Source organism: Hylobates moloch, unplaced genomic scaffold (genome assembly GCF_009828535.3).
Source record: "Hylobates moloch isolate HMO894 unplaced genomic scaffold, HMol_V3 SCAFFOLD_1, whole genome shotgun sequence".
NCBI classification, from domain to species: Eukaryota; Metazoa; Chordata; class Mammalia; order Primates; family Hylobatidae; genus Hylobates; species Hylobates moloch.
Genome location: NW_026652276.1, coordinates 71,345,740 through 71,366,476, shown reverse-complemented (window position 1 = coordinate 71,366,476; position 20,737 = coordinate 71,345,740). Strand labels below are relative to the sequence as shown.

Here is a 20,737-nt window from a genome sequence, read left to right as displayed (position 1 = left end):
AGTACAATCTACCAAACTCCTTTTTATCCCTGAAACATATTATGCTGTATTATAACGCCCCTGAAATATGGTATACTACATTAAAAACGCATTTATGAACACTGATCTTATTCTACACATTATAAAAGTTACATTTGCTGTTAAGCACATATTTAGGAATCCTTTACATACTATTTTAGATCATTTAATAGAAAGAAAGACTGTCAAATAAAGATGAGAATTTTGCTCACTTTAGCTCCAACACTGCAACTGCCCGTACTTCCAGTGCTCCCACTTGCAACTCCAGTAAATCTAGCTTCCAATAACTCTTGCCTTCTTGGATCCAGACTATGAAGCTCATCCATTGCACCTATTAAGAAAAAAATATATATATGTACACATATATATGTATGTGTGTATACTTTATACTTACACAAATATATATGTGATTAGTTAAGATGTTAAAAATTTAGGAATGAATGCTACAAGCAGACAAAATTGAGAGACTTTATTTTTAAATGTACACATCAACTTATCAAAACATTCTACAATGGATTTCCAACACTTTTGGCTGCAACTCACAGAAAGAAATATATTTTCCATCTAATTTAGTACACAGTTACAAACATTCACATATTTAAAAGTTTCACAGAATACCAAATCTTACTGCAATGCAGTAGTAACAGTCCTGTACAACATCTATTTTCTAGCCTATTCTAGTCCACTTATAAAAGGGTGAGGTGACACTAGTAAATAGCAATTAAATTGATTTCATAAACCAACAATGGACCATGGGTCCATAGTTTAAAAAATACTACTCTCCTAATGTAATCTCCCTATTCTAAGCATACCCAGAATTGTAACTATGCGACATTACCACTTAATTATTTTATGTATATCTTATATAACTAACTACATTTTAAATATAAAGAACTGTTTTATTATTGTCACAATCCTTAAGATTTTTTGTACGGTTGATAGTTTCCAACAGGTAAATGAAACACAGACACGTTTACCATACACACAGATGACTGAAGTAACACTTACTATTATTAAACCACCTTGAAAATTAAGGGGAAAAATTTAACACTCTGATGTTATCGTTATTACGTAGACTAAAGCACTCCAAAGTCTAGATGAAGTTCAAACAAATTCTTAAAAATTACTTTATCTATGTCTGCTAATTCTCTTCTAACAAAAACCCCAGAAGTGACATAAATGAATGGCTCTCAAAGGGAGCAGGTAAGGATATTACGAGAATCCAGAATGACTTGGGGAACATTTTTGAACTATACTAGCTCCTTCCACACATCCTGACATTCCTCTCCTAAAGGTTAACAACTACTCCTATAGATCTTATCTTTTGAAATTCCCTTTCTTTTTATCCTCACCTGGACAGAGGACTAGATGGATGCTGGCCACTCTTTCATGCTTATTTGGATCCCTGTACCTGAAAATACACCTTCCTCTGTCTACTTCTTCTAGCTCAAAAAAAGAGGTAAATCCCTCTAAAAAGCTAAAGCCTTTTAACACTTGCTTTTGACCTCATTCCTTCTTGACATCCAAGAAATCTTGTATTCACAAGTACCCTACCTCTCTGGCATCCACTCACTCCTTGTCTCCTTCTGCCCTCACTTATGTCTTTTTAGAAGTCTACCTTAGCTTCAATTTTACTGTACTATCATTTAATTCTTCCCTTAAACTGGTTTATAACCATATCTTCCTTAGTATCATCAATGCTTCATTTTTTTCTCTTCCTGCTATTACATCAGAAACTGTGTATTATTCCTTTATTGAGAGGAAAAACCAAAGCAAAAACATCAACAGTTCTAGTTTTCATAATTCAGCCACACCTGTTCCCCCCACCACCTTCTTGTTCTCTCTTAACTGCAAATATTCCCCACGGCCTTCTGTTTTCTTTTCAGATCTCCTTCGGCTTCAAACATGATTCTCAAATCAAACACCTATTATATGCCAGGTCTGCAAAGTCTTAAGCTTGGCACTGAAACTTACAATCTATTGAAGTTTTGCTTTATAAAAAACTATCAATCGTTCCCTGGCACGGGACTATTTTGAAAACATTAAATCACATTTTAAAAATAAGAATATGGTACTGGCATAAAGACAGACATATATATAGAGCAATGGGATAAAACAGGGAGACCAGAAAATAAACCCTTACGTGAAATGATTTTCAGTAAGAACACCAACACCATTCAGTGAAGAAAGATCAGTCTTTTCAACAAATGGTGCAGGGAAAACTGGATATCCACATGCAAATAAATTGAGTTGGATTCTTACTTTAACCATATAAAAAAAATTAACTCAAAATGGATCAAATGCCTGAATATAAGACCTAAAACTTTCTAACTCTTAGAAGAAAACATATGGATAAAGCTTCGTGGCACTGAATTTAGCAATGGTTTCTTTGATCTAACACCAAAAGCACAGGCAACTAAAGAAAAAATAGGGCCAGGTACAGTGGCTCATGCCTGAAATCCCAGCACTTTGGGAGGCCGAGGCCGGCAGATCACTTGAGGTCAGCAGTTCGAGACTAGCCTGGCCAACATCTCTACTAAACGTCTCTACAAAAAATACAAAAAAATTAGCCAAGCATGGTGGTGTGTGCCTGTAATCTCAGCTACTCAGGAGGCTGAGGCAAGAGAATCACTTGAACCCAGGAGGCAAAGGCTGCAGTGAACCAAGGTCGTACCACTGCACTCCAGCCTGGATGACGGAGTGGGACTCCATCAGAAAAAAAAAAGGACGGAAGGAAAATAGGTAAGTTGGACTTCATCAAAATTAAAAACTTTTGTGCCTAAAAGGACACAATCAACAGAGTGAGATGGCAACCCACAGAATGGAAAAAATATCTGAAAATTATATATCTGATAAAGGACTGATATCCAGAATATATAAAGAACTTCTAAAACTCAATAACAAAAACAAAACAATTAAAAAATGGGCAAAAGACTGGAATAGAAATTTTTCCAAAGAAGATATGCAAATGACCAATAAGCACATCAAAATATGCTCAACGTTAATCATGAGGGAAATGCAAATCAAAATCATAGTGAGATACCACTTCATACCCATTAGGATGGCTGTTATCAAAAACTAAAACCCCAAATATACAAGTGCTAGTGAGGATGTGGAGAAATTGGAATCCTTGTGCATTGCTGGTGGGAACATAAAATGGTGCGGCCGCTGTGCAAAACAGTATAGTGGTTCCTCAAAAAATTAAATACTGAATTACCATATGATCCAGTAATTTCACTTCTGAGTATATAACCAATACAAGCGAAAGCAATGGCTCAAACAGGTATTTGTACAAACACATTTACAGCAGCATTATTCACATTAGCCTAAAGGTAGAAGCAATCCAAGTGGCTATCAACAGATGAATGGATAAACAAAATGTGGTATCTACATACAATGGAATATTATTCAGCCTGAAAAATGAAGAAAATATGAGTGCACGCTACAACACGGAGAACTCTGAAGACACTAAGCTAAGTAAAATAAGCCAGTCACAAAAGATGGTTGCCAGGGGTTGGGGGTGTGGTGGAATGGGAAGTTAGTATTTAATGGGTACAGAGTTTCAGCTGAGGAAGACGGAAAATTTCTACAGATGAATAGCGGTGATGGTAGCACAATATGAATGTACTTAATACCACTGAACTTTACATTTAAAAATAGTTCACATGGTAAATTTTATATTTTGCCACAATTAAAAAAAAAAATTAGGTGTGGTGGCGCCTGCCTATAATCCCAGCACTTTGGGAGGCCAAGGCAAAGAGAATCACTTGAGTCCAGGAGCTCAAGATCAGCCTGAGCAACATGGCAAAACCCTGTCTCTACAAAAAATACAAAAATTAGCTGGGTGTGGCAGTGAGCATCTGTAGTTCCAGCTACTAAGGAGCTGAGGTGGGAGGACTGCTTGAGTCCAGGACGTCGAGGCTGCAGTGAGCCAAGATTGCACCACTGCACTCCAGGCTGGGTGACACAGCGAGAACCTGTCTCAAATAATACTCACAAGTTCTTAATTCAATAAATTGGACTTCATCAAAAATTTAAAATGGTGCTAGTTCAAAAGAACATGGTTACAAAATGAAAAGGCAAACAACAGATTGGAAGAAAACATTTATAAAGCATATATGTGCTATATACTATGCCTACTCTTTGACTTGGTAACTGGTTGATGGCACACTGAAATTTACCATGGAAGATGAGGGCATGGGGCCCTGCTTTGACCTAGATCAGTAAATAATAATATATTTTGTTTCCTATTGTTTTTCTCCGATATATAGCTTCCTCTAGGACCTCAACCCTCTTCATGAGGTCTTACAGGAAATTATGCACCCAAGAACAAATGGGTTTCTAACCAAAAACTCTTAAAAGCACAATCTCTCCTTAATTCTTAACACCTTCTAATTACTTTTTGTTTGTTTGTTTCTTGAGACAGAGTCTCGCTCTGTCGCCAGGCTGGAGTGCAATGGTGCAATCTCGGCTCACTGCAACCTCCGCCTCCTGGGTTCAAGTGATTCTCCTGCCTCAGACTCCTGAGTGGCTGGGACTACAGGTGCTCACCACCACGCCCAGCTAATTTTTGTGTTTTTAGTAAAGACGGGGTTTCACCATGTTGGCCAGGATGCACCACATTGGCCAGGATGGTCTCGATCTCTTGACCTCGTGAATTGCCCACCTCAGCCTCCCAAAGTGCTGGGATTACAGGCGTGAGCCACCGCGCCCGGCCCTAATAAGATATTTTAAAGGCCAATATACTCAAGAGCCCCTGGTGTAATTCCTGGCACATAATAGGTGCTTAGCAAATGTTAATCCTAAACAGTAGAGCCTTGCTACTCAAACTACAGTGCATGAGCCCAGCAGCAACTGTATCACCAAGATGCTTATAAGAAATGCAAAATCATGGGTTCCTCCACAAACCAACCAAGCCAGAATCTGCATCTTAACAAGATCCCCAGTAATTACTATATACATTCATGTTTCAGAAGTACTTCTGTAGAACATGGATCTGTAACTTTTTCTGTAAAGGGCCCAGTCACAAATATTTTAGTCTTTGCTGGCCAATAGGCAAAATCATATAGATACTTACATAACAAGACAGAAACAATTTTTTTTTTTTTGGAGACACTCTGTCACCCAGGCTGGATACAGAAACAATTTCTAAAAACTTTTTATTGACAAAATTCAAGATACAATAATGAGTATAATATTTTATAATAGGCCAAGTGCAGTGGCTCACATCTATAATCCCAGTATGTTGGGAGGCTGAGGAGGGCGGATCACTTGAGGTCAGGAGTTCAAGACCAGCCTGGCCAACATGGTGAAACCCCATCTCTACTAAAAATACAAAAATTAGCCAGGCGTGGTGGTGGGTGCCTGTAATCCCAGCTACTTAGGAGGGTGAGGCACAAGAATCACTTGAACCCAGGAGGTAGAGGTTGCAGTGAGCCAAGATCACACCACTTCACTCCAGCCTGGGTGACAAGAGAAGACCCTATATGACAAAATAAATAAATAAATACACACACACACACACACACACACACTTTTTTTTAAACAAAAATTTGCTAATGAAAAAAATGAAATTCTTTTTGAGAAGATAGCACCTCACTTAATTGGGGTTTCCTATCATCAAAATCTATTACAAATACTCATCTGTTAAATTTTGTTTTGAGAGAGAGTCTTGCTCTGTTGCCCAGCCTGGAGTGCAGCAGCACGATCTCAGCTCACTACAACCTCCGCCTCCCAGGTTCAAGAGATTCTCCCACCTCAGCCTCCCAAGTAGCTGGGATTACAGGCACATGCCACCATGCCTGGCTAATTTTTGTATCTTTTTTTTAGTAGAAACAGGGTTTCACCATGTTGGCCAGGCTGTTTTTGAACTCCCAATCTCAAGTGATCAGCCCACCTGTGCCTCCTAAAGTGCTGGGATTACAGGCATGAGCCACCATGCCTGGCCTCATCTGTTAATATTGATCTGTAGGTTAAACGCAGTGGCTCACGTCTGTAATCACAACACTTTGGGAGGCCAAGACAGGTGGATTGTTTGAGCCCAAGAGTTCAAGACCAGCCTGGGCAACATGGGCAGACCCTGTCTCTACAAAAATTAAAAAAATAAAACCTAAGGTGTGGTGGTATGCACCTATGGTCCCAGCTCTCAGGAGGCTGAGGTAGGAGGAGCGCTTGGGCCCAGGAGGTATAGGCTTGCAGTGAGTCATGACTGTGCCACTGTACTCCAGCCTGGGCACAGAATGAGAGCACTTTTGCTTAAAAACAAACAAACACAAAAACATTGATCTGTAATGAGACTGTATGTATTTGTCTATGAAAATGTCTTTTAACAGAAACAGATATTGCCAAATATTGATATTAACCCACAAGCATGATTTTAATTGAGCATATTCATTACTGGGAAGGCAGTTATCCATTGGTTCTTCATTTGATATTTGCCTTTCAGTATGTCATCACAGTGCGGATTAATTACTTCCAATTCAAGGTTAGGTAGGAAGTTTCTCCACTGCAAAATTAAACAAATTTTTGAAATATGGAACTTTCTGTGCATTTGTGTCAACTTCTGAAAAATGCTGTGGGAACTACAGTTTGAGACTAGAAAATACGTCCACCCATATTTATGTGGGAATGACGATCTAACTTCTTTGACAGCTTGAGAAATACATAAAGCAGCCTGAAATCATTTGGGATTTGAATATCAGTTGCCACTGAAATGACTTTACCACAGTCTTTCATATATAGGCACTATTTTGCCTTGAAAGCTTAGGTTAAATTCATTTTAAAAACATCACCCTATCTTCACAAAAAGCTAATTTCCAAAGCTAATTAGTATTTAATAGCAGTTGAGGACAGGTCTCTTTGTTAAAAAAAATTTCAATCTCAGCCTTTAGCTCAAACAATTGCGAAAAAATACTTTACCACTTCTAAGCCAGTCAGGATATTCGTCCTCTGTTTCTAACAAAAATTAATGCAGCTGATGCCAGTTAAGTCCAAAAGAGCAAACTGACTTCACAGTTGACAGTACTGATTCAGTAACACACATGGATAGATGGAAATATTTTCTGCAAGGTATCTGCCGATGAATAACAATGAATAACCATAAACTGTGAACTCCTCAGTTTTACAAGCTTTGTAAATTAGTCCAACTGAGCCTTTTTCTGCTCCGTATGTATTCTATCACCACCGCTTGCAGCACATCCTAGCAGATTCCACTTCAGATTGTACTTAGTGTTTTCTCAGCTTTGAAAATATTCTTGCCTGTAGTTCTTCTGCACAGACTATTCAGAGGCCAACTTTTCTGCCACTTCAAACTTGGCATTGACTCCTTGAATAAAGAACAACTGAATTGTATCAATAACATCTGCCGGCTCATCAAGAGCCAAGAAAAACCACTCCAAATCATTTGCCTTGTTTTTTAATTGACTAGTGATGTTGCTTCAAATGTCCCCAACTCTTAAATCAACTGTGCTTGCCAAAAAGCTAATAGCCTAAAACAAGTTTATTTTCTCTGGACATAATTTTTTTGACTGCTTCAATAAAATACAATTTAACTCAACATCAGTAAATGGCTTTCCTTGCTTGGCAAATAAGCCACTCGGAAACTTATTTTGGTGGCAGCCTCATTTTCATTTTTATGAAGAAATCATGCTGTGATGAGATATTCCATTTTTAAGTTTTGTAATTTTTCTATTGCTTTCCTGAGAGTTAGACATAGTGTAGTATATTAGTCTAGTTACTTTCATGTATATCGTACTCTTCTATTGCAGCTCTAGTGTCACTTCATAATAAGAGCAATGTTTGCTATTAAATTCAATAACAAAATAACCCACATTCCAATGTGCCTTAAAAGCATGTCTTTTTCTCTTCTTTCCTTTTTTTGACATGATGGATACACAGTGGTAATAAATAAATAAATAAAATAAAAAATTGCAATCTGGTCACAGATGTGGCACTCAAAACACTGTCAAGCAATAATGGCAGCACTGAAATTTGTGGTACACCAAACAGTAGCTTGAAGTAATGAGAATGCCATATACAGTTTCTGTCAAAACTCCCCAGCTCTGCCATTATAAAGCAAAAGCAGCTGTGTTCCAATAACACTTTATTTATGAATAGAAAATGAAATTCAGGGTGGAGCCAAGATGGCCGAATAGGAACAGCTCCGGTCTCCAGCTCCCAGCCCCAGCGACACAGAAGACGGGTGATTTCTGCATTTCTGCTTGAGGTACTGGTTTCATCTCACTAGGGAGTGCCTAACAGCGGGTGCAGGACAGTCGGTGAAGCGCACTGTGCTCGAGCCGAAGCAGGGCGAGGCATTGCCTCACTCGGGAAGCGCAAGGGGTCAGGGAGTTCCCTTTCCTAGTCAAAGAAAGGGGAAACAGACGGCACCTGGAATATCGGGTCAGTCCCATCCTAATACTGCGCTTTTCCAATGGGCCTGGAAAACGGCACACTAGGAGATTGTGTCCCGCACCTGGCTGGGAGGGTCCTATGCCCACGGAGTCTCGCTGATTGCTAGCACAGCAGTCTGAGATCAAGCTGCAAGGCGGCAGCGAGGCTGGGGGAGGGGCGCCCGCCATTGCCCAGGCTTGCTTAGGTAAACAAAGCAGCCAGGAAGCTCAAACTGGGTGGAGCCCACCACAGCTCAAGGAGGCCTGCCTGCCTCTGTAGGCTCCACCTCTGGGGGCAGGGCACAGACAAACAAAAACTCAGCAAAGAACCTCCACAGACTTAAATGCCCCTGTCTGACTGACAGCTTTGAAGAGAGTAGTGGTTCTCCCAGCACGCAGCTGGAGAACTGAGAACAGACAGACTGCCTCCTAAAGTGGGTCCCTCACCCCTGAGCAGCCTAACTGGGAGGCACCCCCCCAGTAGGGTCAGACTGACACCTCATTCAACCGGGTACTCCTCTGAGACAAAACTTTCAGAGGAACTATCAGACAGCTGAATTTGTGGTCTCACGAAAATCCGCTGTTCTGCAGCCACCGCTGCTGACACCCAGCCAAACAGGGTCTGGAGTGGACCTCTAGTAAACTCCAACAGACCTGCAGCTGAGGGTCCTGTCTGGTAGAAGGAAAACTAACAAACAGAAAGGACTTCAACACCAAAAACCCATCTGTACATCACCATCACCAAAGACAAAAAGTAGATAAAACCACAAAGATGGGGAAAAAACAGAGCAGAAAAACTGGAAACTCTAAAAAACAGAGCACCTCTCCTCCTCCAAAGGAACGCAGTTCCTCACCAGCAACGGAACAAAGCTGGATGGAGGATGACTTTGATGAGTTGAGAGAAGAAGGCTTCAGATGATCAAACTACTCTGAGCTACGAGAGGAAATTCAAAACAATACCAAAGAAGTTAAAAACTTTGAAAAAAAATTAGAAGGATGGATAACTAGAATAACCAATGGAGAGAAGGGCTTAAAGGAGCTGATGGAGCTGAAAGCCAAGTTTCGAGAACTACGCGAAGATTGCAGAAGCCTCAGTAGCAGATGCGATCAACTGGAAGAAAGGGTATCACTGATGGAAGATGAAATGAATGAAATGAAGAGAGAAGGGAAGTTTAGAGAAAAAAGAATAAAAAGAAATGAACAAAGCCTCCAAGAAATTTGGGACTATGTGAAAAGACCAAACCTACGTCTGATTGGTGTACCTGAAAATGATGGGGAGAATGGAACCAAGTTGGAAAACACTCTGCAAGATATTATCCAGGAGAACTTCCCCAATCTAGCAAGGCAGGCCAGCATTCAGATTCAGGAAATACAGAGAACGCCACAAAGATACTCCTCGAGAAGGGCAACTCCAAGACACATAATTGTCAGATTCACCAAAGTTGAAATGAAGGAAAAAATGTTAAGGGCAGCCAGAGAGAAAGGTCGGGTTACCCACAAAGGGAAGCCCATCAGACTAACAGCTGATCTCTCAGCAGAAACTCTACAAGCCAGAAGAGAGTGGGGGCCGATATTCAACATTCTTAAAGAAAAGAATTTTCAACCCAGAATTTCCTATCCCGCCAAACTAAGCTTCATAAGTGAAGGAGAAATAAAATACTTTACAGACAAGCAAACGCTGAGTGATTTTGTCACCACCAGGCCTGCCCTAAAAGAGCTCCTGAAGGAAGCACTAAACATGGAAAGGAACAACCGGTTCCAGCCACTGCAAAAACATGCCAAATTGTAAAGACCATCGAGGCTAGGAAGAAACTATAGCAACTAACGAGCAAAATAACCAACTAACATCATAATGACAGGATCAGATTCACACATAACAATATTAACGTTAAATGTAAATGGGCTAAATGCTCCAATCAAAAGACACAGACTGGCAAACTGGATAAGGAGTCAGGACCCATCAGTGTGCTGTATTCAGGAAACCCATCTCACGTGCAGAGACACACATAGACTCAAAATAAAGGGATGGAGGAAGATCTATCAAGCAACTGGAAAACAAAAAAAGGCAGGGGTTGCAATCCTAGTCTCTGATAAAATAGACTTTAAACCAACAAAGATCAAAAGAGACAAAGAAGGCCATTACATAATGGTAAAGGGATCAATTCAACAAGAAGAGCTAACTATCCTAAATATATATGCACCCAACACAGGAGCACCCAGATTCATAAAGCAAGTCCTCAGTGACCTACAAAGGGACTTAAACTCCCACACAATAATAATGGGAGATTTTAACACCCCACTGTCAACATTAGACAGATCAACGAGACAGAAAGTTAACAAGGATATCCAGGAATTGAACTCAGCTCTACATAAAGTGGACCTAATAGACATCTACAGAACTCTCCACCCCAAGTCAACAGAATATACATTTTTTTCAGCACCACACCACACCTATTCCAAAATTGACCACATAGTTGAAAGTAAAGCTCTCCTCAGCAAATGTAAAAGAACAGAAATTATAACAAACTGTCTCTCAGACCACAGTGCAATCAAACTAGAACTCAGGATTAAGAAACTCACTCAAAACCGCTCAACTACATGGAAACTGAACAACCTGCTCCTGAATGACTATTCGGTACATAATGAAATGAAGGCAGAAATAAAGATGTTCTTTGAAACCAACGAGAACAAAGACACAACATACCAGAATCTCTGGGACACATTCAAAGCAGGGTGTAGAGGCAAATTTATAGCACTAAATGCCCACAAGAGAAAGCAGGAAAGATCCGAAATTGACACCCTAACATCACAATTAAAAGAACTAGAAAAGCAAGAGCAAACACATTCAAAAGCTAGCAGAAGGCTAGAAATCACTAAAATCAGAGCAGAACGGAAGGAAATAGAGACACAAAAAACCCTTCAAAAAATTAATGAATCCAGGAGCTGGTTTTTTGAAAAGATCAACAAAATTGATGGACCGCTAGCAAGACTAATAAAGAAGAAAAGAGAGAAGAATCAAATAGATGCAATAAAAAACGAAAAAGGGGATATCACCACCGATCCCACAGAAATACAATCTACCATCAGAGAATACTACAAACACCTCTATGCAAATAAACTAGAAAATCTAGAAGAAATGGATAAATTCCTCGACAAATACACCCTCCCAAGACTAAACCAGGAAGAAGTTGAATCTCTGAATAGACCAATAACAGGTTCTGAAATTGTGGCAATAATCAATAGCTTACCAACCAAAAAGAGTCCAGGACCTGATGGATTCACAGCTGAATTCTACCAGAGGTACAAGGAGGAACTGGTACCATTCCTTCTGAAACTATTCCAATCGATAGAAAAAGAGGGAATCCTCCCTAACACATTTTATGAAGCCAGCATCATCCTGATACCAAAGCCTGGCAGAGACACAACCAAAAAAGAGAATTTCAGACCAATATCCTTGATGAACATTGATGCAAAAATCCTCAATAAAATACTGGCAAACCGAATCCAGCAGCACATCAAAAAGCTTATCCACCATGATCAAGTGGGCTTCATCCCTGGGATGCGAGGCTGGTTCAACATACGCAAATCAATAAATGTAATCCAGCATATAAACAGAACCAAAGACAAAAACCACATGATTATCTCAATAGATGCAGAAAAGGCCTTTGACAAAATTCAACAACCCTTCATGCTAAAAACTCTCAATAAATTAGGTATTGATGGGACGTATCTCAAAATAATAAGAGCTATCTATGACAAACCCACAGCCAATATCATACTGAATGGGCAAAAACTGGAAGCATTCCCTCTGAAAACTGGCACAAGACAGGGATGCCCTCTCTCACCGCTCCTTTTCAACATAGTGCTGGAAGTTCTGGCCAGAGCAATCAGGCAGGAGAAGGAAATAAAGGGTATTCAATTAGGAAAAGAGGAAGTCAAATTGTTCCTGTTTGCAGATGACATGATTGTGTATCTAGAAAACCCCATTGTCTCAGCCCAAAATCTCCTTAAGCTGATTAGCAACTTCAGCAAAGTCTCAGGATACAAAATTAATGTACAAAAATCACAAGCATTCTTGTACACCAATAACAGACAAACAGAGAGCCAAATCATGAGTGAACTCCCATTCACAATTGCTTCAAAGAAAATAAAATACCTAGGAATCCAACTTACAAGGGATGTGAAGGACCTCTTCAAGGAGAACTACAAACCACTGCTCAATGAAATAAAAGAGGATACAAACAAATGGAAGAACATTCCATGCTCATGGGTTGGAAGAATCAATATCGTGAAAATGGCCATACTGCCCAAGGTCATTTATAGATTCAATGCCATCCCCATCAAGCTACCAATGACTTTCTTCACAGAATTGGAAAAAACTACTTTAAAGTTCATATGGAACCAAAAAAGAGCCCACATCGCCAAGTCAATCCTAAGCCAAAAGAACAAAGCTGGAGGCATCACGCTACCTGACTTTAAACTATACTACAAGGCTACAGTAACCAAAACAGCATGGTACTGGTACCACAACAGAGACATAGATCAATGGAACAGAACAGAGCCCTCAGAAATGATGCCGCATAGCTACAACTATCTGATCTTTGACAAACCTGACAAAAACAAGAAATGGGGAAAGGATTCCCTATTTAATAAATGGTGCTGGGAAAACTGGCTAGCCATATGTAGAAAGCTGAAACTGGATCCCTTCCTTACACCTTATACAAAAATTAATTCAAGATGGATTAAAGACTTATATGTTAGACCTAAAACCATTAAAATCCTACAAGAAAACCTAGGCAATACCATTCAGGACATAGGCGTGGGCAAGGACTTCATGTCTAAAACACCAAAAGCAATGGCAACAAAAGCCAAAATCGACAAATGGGATCTCATTAAACTAAAGAGCTTCTGCACAGCAAAAGAAACTATCATCAGAGTGAACAGGCAACTTACGGAATGGGAGAAAATTTTTGCAACCTACTCATCTGACAAAGGGCTAATATCCAGAATCTACAATGAACTCAAACAAATTTACAAGAAAAAAACAAACAACCCCATCCAAAAGTGGGCAGAGGACATGAACAGACACTTCTCAAAAGAAGACATTTATGCAGCCGAAAAACATGAAGAAATGCTCATCATCACTGGCCATCAGAGAAATGCAAATCAAAACCACAGTGAGATACCATCTCACACCAGTTAGAATGGCCATCATTAAAAAATCAGGAAACAACAGGTGCTGGAGAGGATGTGGAGAAATAGGAACACTTTGACACTGTTGGTGGGACTGTAAACTAGTTCAACCATTGTGGAAGTCAGTGTGGCCATTCCTCAGGGATCTCGAACTAGAAATACCATTTGACCCAGCCATCCCATTACTGGGTATATACCCAAAGGACTATAAATCATGCTGCTATAAAGACACATGCACACGTATGTTTATTGCGGCACTATTCACAATAGCAAAGAGTTGGAACCAACCCAAATGTCCAACAACGATAGACTGGATTAAGAAAATGTGGCACATATACACCATGGAATACTATGCAGCCATAAAAAATGATGAGTTCGTGTCCTTTGTAGGGACATGGATGAAACTGGAAAACATCATTCTCAGTAAACTATCGCAAGGACAAAAAACCAAACACCGCATGTTCTCACTCATAGGTGGGAATTGAACAATGAGAACTCATGGACACAGGAAGGGGAACATCACACTCCGGGGACTGTTGTGGGGTGGGGGGAGGGGGGAGGGACAGCATTAGGAGATACACCTAATGCTAAATGACGAGTTAATGGGTGCAGGAAATCAACATGGCACATGGATACATATGTAACAAACCTGCACATTGTCACATTGTGCACATGTACCCTAAAACCCTAAAGTATAATAAAAAAAAAAAAAGAAAATGAAATTCAAATTTCACATGTCACAAAGAATTATTTATTTTTTATTTCAACAGGTTTTGGGGGAACAGGTAGTGATTGGTTACATGAATAAGTTCTTTAACGGTGATTTCTGAGATTTTGGGGCACCCATCACCGAAAGAATTATTCTTTTTTGATGTTTTTAGCCATGTAAAAATAAGTAAGTTTGCTTACTCCTGTTCTAGAAAGCACATTTCAAAGATTTCAATCTTTTATGGACTCAAACTGTCATTTTTGACCCTTAACAAAAAATTCTGTCCTCAAGAGGGAAATTTTCTGGAAAAAAAGTAATTTCACTATAATCCATCAAATTCTTTATTACAATAAATGTTTATAATTTTGAAAAAGAAATGACAAAAGCCACTATAAAGACTGTACCATTCTTAAAGGATAGCCCATTTCAAAACACAACCACCTGTCTTTTAATTATGCTACTCTTCTTACTATCCTGTTTCCCAAAATTTACAAATGTAAATCCAAAACATCACATAAAACATATAACAAGGGATGTCACTACCCAAATTAGAGATCAATCACATTCAATACAATGAAGAAAAATTTTAGGGAACATAAAGAACACAATCTGACCCATTAGTTTGTCATGTTTCATTTTAATAAACATGTTTTCTCTCTCTCCCTGTGTCTTTAAACACACACACTCATAAACTCAATACATGTTGGTTACTGTAGAAGTATGGGCTCCCAAGGATCCAAGGGTGATATATTAGAACATATTAACAGTTCCGGTTAGTCAACATCACTTTATATGATAGTTATATCACCTGTATTTATGACAAGGAATCATTTTTTCATTATATAATTTTTTAGTTGCCTTAAGTCTTCATCTTCCTTGACGACAGTCATAATAAAATCAAATGCCTAGAATGTAGGTTTTTAAAAGGTTAATACCGGTTACCAAAAAGGCGAAAAAGAGTTTTTTCACTAAGAGCTTTCTAATAGTAGATTCAATTGCTGCTGAGCCATGACCTTAGTTTTAAATTTAAAACTACCTGAAGTCTAAAAATATTTTAATTCACTCCAGATTTTAACTGCTACTTTTCATATTACACTTGATAAGCTGATTTATAAATAACAGTTAAAGCTTTTCTTCTATTAATACTTTCCATATTATACTAGATAAGGCAGAGGTTCCTTTTATTAAAAATAAACACTGACGAAGAAATTATTTCTCCAAGATAAAATATTCCACTTAAATAATTCCTTTTCATTAGTTTTTTAATGCACCTGAAAGTATCGTAAGCAAAAGAATTCAAAAGTCTGGGCTGGGCACGGTGGCTCACGCCTGTAATCCCAGCACTTTGGGAGGCTGAGGTGAGTGGATCACCTGAGGTCAGGAGATCAAGACCAGCCTGCAACATGGTGAAACCCCAATTCTACCCAAAAATACAAAAATTAGCCAGGCGTGGTGGTGCGCACCTGTGATCCCAGCTACTTGGGAGGCTGAGGCATGAGAATCACTTGAACCCAGGAGGCAGAGGTTGCAGTGAGCTGAGATCATGTCACTGCACTCCAGCCTGGGCAACAGAGTGAGACTCCGTCTCAAAAAAAAAAAAAAAAGAAAAAGAATTCAAGAAGTCTATATTGTATAACACTGGAATTACTTCTGAATCTTGTCTTGAAACATCCATTTTAACATGGTTAATAAATAGAACATACCTATTTTCATTGACAATATTTTGTATCATATTTAGCCATAACTTTTGTTGGCTATACTACGTTACATTATTTATTCCACAGTTTGATTCCCTACTTTAAAACCAAATATTCTAATTTTTTGGCAGTTAAATGAACATGTTAGTTAAATGAGCTATCACAAAACCAGCCCAATTTCTTTTTCTAACCCTTCTCTCACATGAATTCAATAAACACATTTCCTACATTTTTTTCTAATGATTTGAGATATTAACATTTAGAACATTAATCCATTTAGAATTATATATAGATATATAATATATCTAATTTTTTCCAAAGGAAAATGTCCCAATTTCTAATTCAACCTTTTCCCACTGATTTAAAATACCTCTCTGGTTATCACATTCCATAAACATCGGTCTGTTTTGTACTTTATTCACTAAATAGTTTCACTAAACTATCTGTTTCTGAGTCATATTATCTATCCATCTATCTACATATATAGATATGTATGTATTGCACATACACACATAAACACAGACACACACTTCCCAAAGATTTCACCCAAATGTCTGCCAACAGTAAGTATAGAGTGTCAGGTCCCTGAATCTAGGTCTACATGTTCAATTATATAAGCCTGTGGTAGAGAAGACAGGTCTAATCTAGAATCATTCCAAGTCAGAGTAATGCTTCACCTAATCTTTTTAACATAATTGGTCTTTTTAAACACTTTTGTTGCAACTCTTACAGCAAAGAATTCAAATACTCTGAAACCAAATAATTCATATAAGGAGATATGGCTTGCATCAGAGGTAAAGCATAGGGTTTCTGCTTCTCTCTACTGCCATGACCTTAAAAAATGAAAATAATTTAAATTTCAATTTTATTCTAATAAAAAAATCTCTGACAACTAATTTTTCTTTCATCAAAAACATACGTAGGTCGATAAGTTGTGTAAAGTTTGGTCAAGTTCTTTAACCTCTCTCTATTTTAGCTTCCTTATGTAGAAAATGGAGATAATAAAAGTACATACCTTATAGAGTTGTTAAAGTAATATAAGTTTATATGAATAGTTCTGAACTAAATCTGTCACTTAGAAAGCATTCAATAAATGTGAACATATATGTATGCTAAAATATAAGTGCTCAATAAATATTAGCATATATAATGTAGTAAGCCCCCTTCTAGCTTTCTTCCTGGGGTTAGAAGTTCCTGCTAAGTATAAAGGGATGACATATACTTCCATGCCTAATTTCTTTATGCTAATATAGTAGTAACACAACTAACCAAGTTCCTCTTCCTCTAGTCTCAGACTTGTAACAATCTGCTATTTTTAAAATCAATCTCTCATACTGTGTATATACATGTACATGTATATATATACACACACATACATACAAATGTATATACACATACTCACATATAGATGTATTTTATACTAGACTGCATTTCTATATTAACATATAGTCCTGATTTTAAAAATAGAGAAATTGAGACACTGAAAGGTTAAGTTATACTCCCTTTTGTTACAGTTTATATCCACACAACTAAGCATCTGTGTCCCAAAAGAAGGGTCCAGAGGAAGAGTATGTGTGTGTGTGTGTGTGTGTATGTGTGTGTGCACGTGTCCAAGTCAGAGACAGACAAAGACACAGAGAAAAACAGAGCATGTACTTGATCCTGCAGTAAGAAGGAATGTTCTCTAAGAAAACTCCAAAACAGGAATCTGGTAAAACCTGAGCTGGTAACTACCCTCTCCTCACTACCAGAAAGTAAACTGGTATCTTGTCTCTAACCTAAGTACTAAAGACTCTTTTGTGGTTTCATCCCTTCCCCCATTACTAAGTAATAGGTGCTTCTTGAAATAAATACAAAAATATAAAAGTAAAAAGTCCCAATACTTCCTTGTCTCCTAAAATCCCACTCCTGAGAGGTAACCAATTGTTATGAACCTTAAAAAGGACAGTGATGATTTACTGCTCCACAGTACTCCTTCTTGGCCTATTCTTCTATCCCAATAATACAGGGTGAAAGAAGGGCCACAGAACAGTGTTTCTTAAAGTCCCTTTACAGCAGGTAAGTAAATCCCTGACCAAAAAGGAGGCTGCAAGTACTTTTTGTAAGAAGTCCAAGTTCAATAAGATCTACATATTAAAGCACAACTGAAAACAATGAATGAAAATCAACAAGGGGCCAGGAGTGGTGTCTCACATCTGTAATCCTAGCACTTTGAAGGCCAAGGCAGGCAGGTCCTTTGTGCCCAGGAGTTCGAGGCCAGCCTGGGCAACCTGAAGAGACCTCATCTCTACAAAAAAATCTAAAAAATTATCCAGGCATGGTAGTCCACACCTATAGTCCCAGGCTGAGGTGGGAAGATCACTTGAGCCCAGGAGGTAGAGGCCGTGGTGGGCTGTGAGATGCCGCCACCGCACTCCAGCCTGGGCTATAGATAGGTTACTAAAATAACATAACATAATATAACATAACATAACATAACATAACATAACATAACATAACATAACATAACATAACATAACATGAGTAAAATTCTAAATATTCTAAATATTCATACAGTGATTTCAACCTATTATTTCATCAACATCATCTTTACCATATCGTCGTAAGATTCCTAAAATGGATTTCTGTGGACATTTATTGTAATATAGCCAGCTGTAAGGTTAAGAACATGGGCTCTGTGGCCAGACTGCCTGAGTTCAAATCCCAGCTTTGCCATGTAGTGACCCGGTTATTATAAAATCTTGGTAATAACGGCTGGGTACAGTGGATCATGCCTGTAATCCCAGCACTCTGGGAGGCTGAGGCGGGCAGATCACAAGGTCAGGGGTTCAAGACCAGCCTGGCCAACATGGTGAAACCCCATCTCTACTAGAAACACAAAAATTAGCTGGGCATGGTGGGCACATGCCTGTAGTCTCAGCTACTCAGGAGGCTGAGGCAGGAGAATTGCTTGAACCCAGGAGGCAGAGGTTGCAGTGAGCCGAGATCGCACCACTGCACTCTAGTCTGGGCAACAGAGCAAGACTCTGTCTCGGGGAAAAAAAAAATCTTGGTAATGACTATGTCCATCACAGGGTTGTTCACAGGCAGGACACAGTGTTAATCCATAAGGTGAGTTAAATGAGATAATACATGTAAGGTTTTGGCAGGTTCCTGGACCATACAGCCTAAATGATTTTTACTAAGTCCCAGAAAAATAAGCAACTTGCCCAAAAATGCATGCAAAGTAAATCACGTGAGAAGAGAAAGCAACAGAAGGAACATATTAGCATTCCAATCTACTCACTTACTTTCTGCTCACCTAGCCTAAACCTTCAAATAAGGAACAAAAATAAATAAATTTTATCCACCAGATTTCCAATAAAACAGGCTAGCCTATGTAGGATAGGGCTCCTACCTGCTCTACAAGTCCACGTAGACATGTTGAGTTATCCTGCTTGATGAAAACTAAAACAATCTTTAACCATCACTCCCAACTCTAATATGCTTATCAAGACTCCAGGGAATGCCAGCTTTGGGATCCAGATACATAAATTAGCACATAATCCACATTAAGGTCATAATGGTCCTCTAGAAAGACGTATTTCCAATGACCAAATCACCTCAAAATCAAAATTTTAAGATTCTAATTTCTTTTATCTGCAACCTTAATGGACATATCAACCTGTAAACTTAGATAACTATATATCTTTGTATCTATATACACAGATAGACACAGAGATCTATATATCTATATATATAGAGATACAGAGATATATAGATAGAAACAGAGATACATATATAATACAAGCTAAGTAAATCAAATTTGAATGAAGGATGAAAAACTATTTTTAACAGGTTAAATCACAGGAAGTTACAGACAACCATTTTTAATCTATAAAATAGGTTCATATGGTTCAACCTAATACTCAATGACCAAAATGGCCTATGATATAATCAGATCCCCTAGTGTCCTCACAAATTACTGTAACTGCCATTGTGGGACAGTATTTAGTGATTCAAATAAATTGTGGGTCACATCATTCTCGTACCTTTTTTGTATTACTCTAAAAGCTGCCAAAACAGAGTGGCAGATGCAAAGTCCTATAGTCAAATGCCTGGTTGGCCTCAGATTAACACCATAGTTTTCCAGCAAACAGTCACTTAAAAATACTGACTTATACCAAGACTTCTTTCAATTATAATATTTCTGACTTCATATTTCTTCCCCAAGACAATTTCTTTGCCTTATGAACAAAAGGATATTTTCCTAAAAAACTGTCAGGAAAGAAGCAATTTCACTTCTTTCCCTTTTTACCCTTAGTCATGAACGCATGGTAAAGAAAAATGGAAAAATGCAAAAAATTAGAGCCAAAAAAATCCCACTCATAGTCCTACCGCCCAAAGATAACCAATGTCAACATTGGCTTATTTTCTTCCAGTCTTTTTTCCCACACACTTTTTTTTTTTTTCCAACAATTGAGATTACATTTTATACAGTGGTAGACCCTGGCATTCAAAGATGCTTTTACATTTACAATTATGAAAATGTGTACAAAATCCTGAAAGTTCATCACATGATATATTTATCATTAGCTGACGTATTGCTAAATGAAAGATCTTACATAAAATCTCCAACCACCCAATTCTCAGTTTGGGTTTGTTTTTCTTTACCATTGTATTAGTCTGTTCTCACACTGCTATGAAGAAATACCTGAGACTGGGTAATTATAAAGAAAAGAGGTTTAATT

At 38.4% G+C, this 20,737-nt stretch overlaps 2 protein-coding genes across 4 annotated transcripts in view; both read right to left on the bottom strand.

Moving 5' to 3' along the window:
- Positions 1 to 20,737, bottom strand: part of TLK1 (tousled like kinase 1) — a 176,792-nt gene that overhangs the window by 126,991 nt on the left and 29,064 nt on the right. For all 3 annotated transcript variants that reach the window (XM_032755418.2, XM_032755419.2, XM_058441275.1), the window contains exon 2: positions 231 to 349. In XM_032755418.2, coding sequence (XP_032611309.1) covers positions 231 to 349 — 119 coding nt within the window. The remainder of the gene's footprint in view (positions 1 to 230; positions 350 to 20,737) is intronic.
- LOC131383864 (uncharacterized) lies at positions 5,938 to 6,697 on the bottom strand. The gene is given in 2 exon segments (XM_058441277.1): positions 5,938 to 6,158; positions 6,161 to 6,697. Coding segments are annotated over 2 exon segments (495 nt in total). The 5' UTR covers positions 6,435 to 6,697.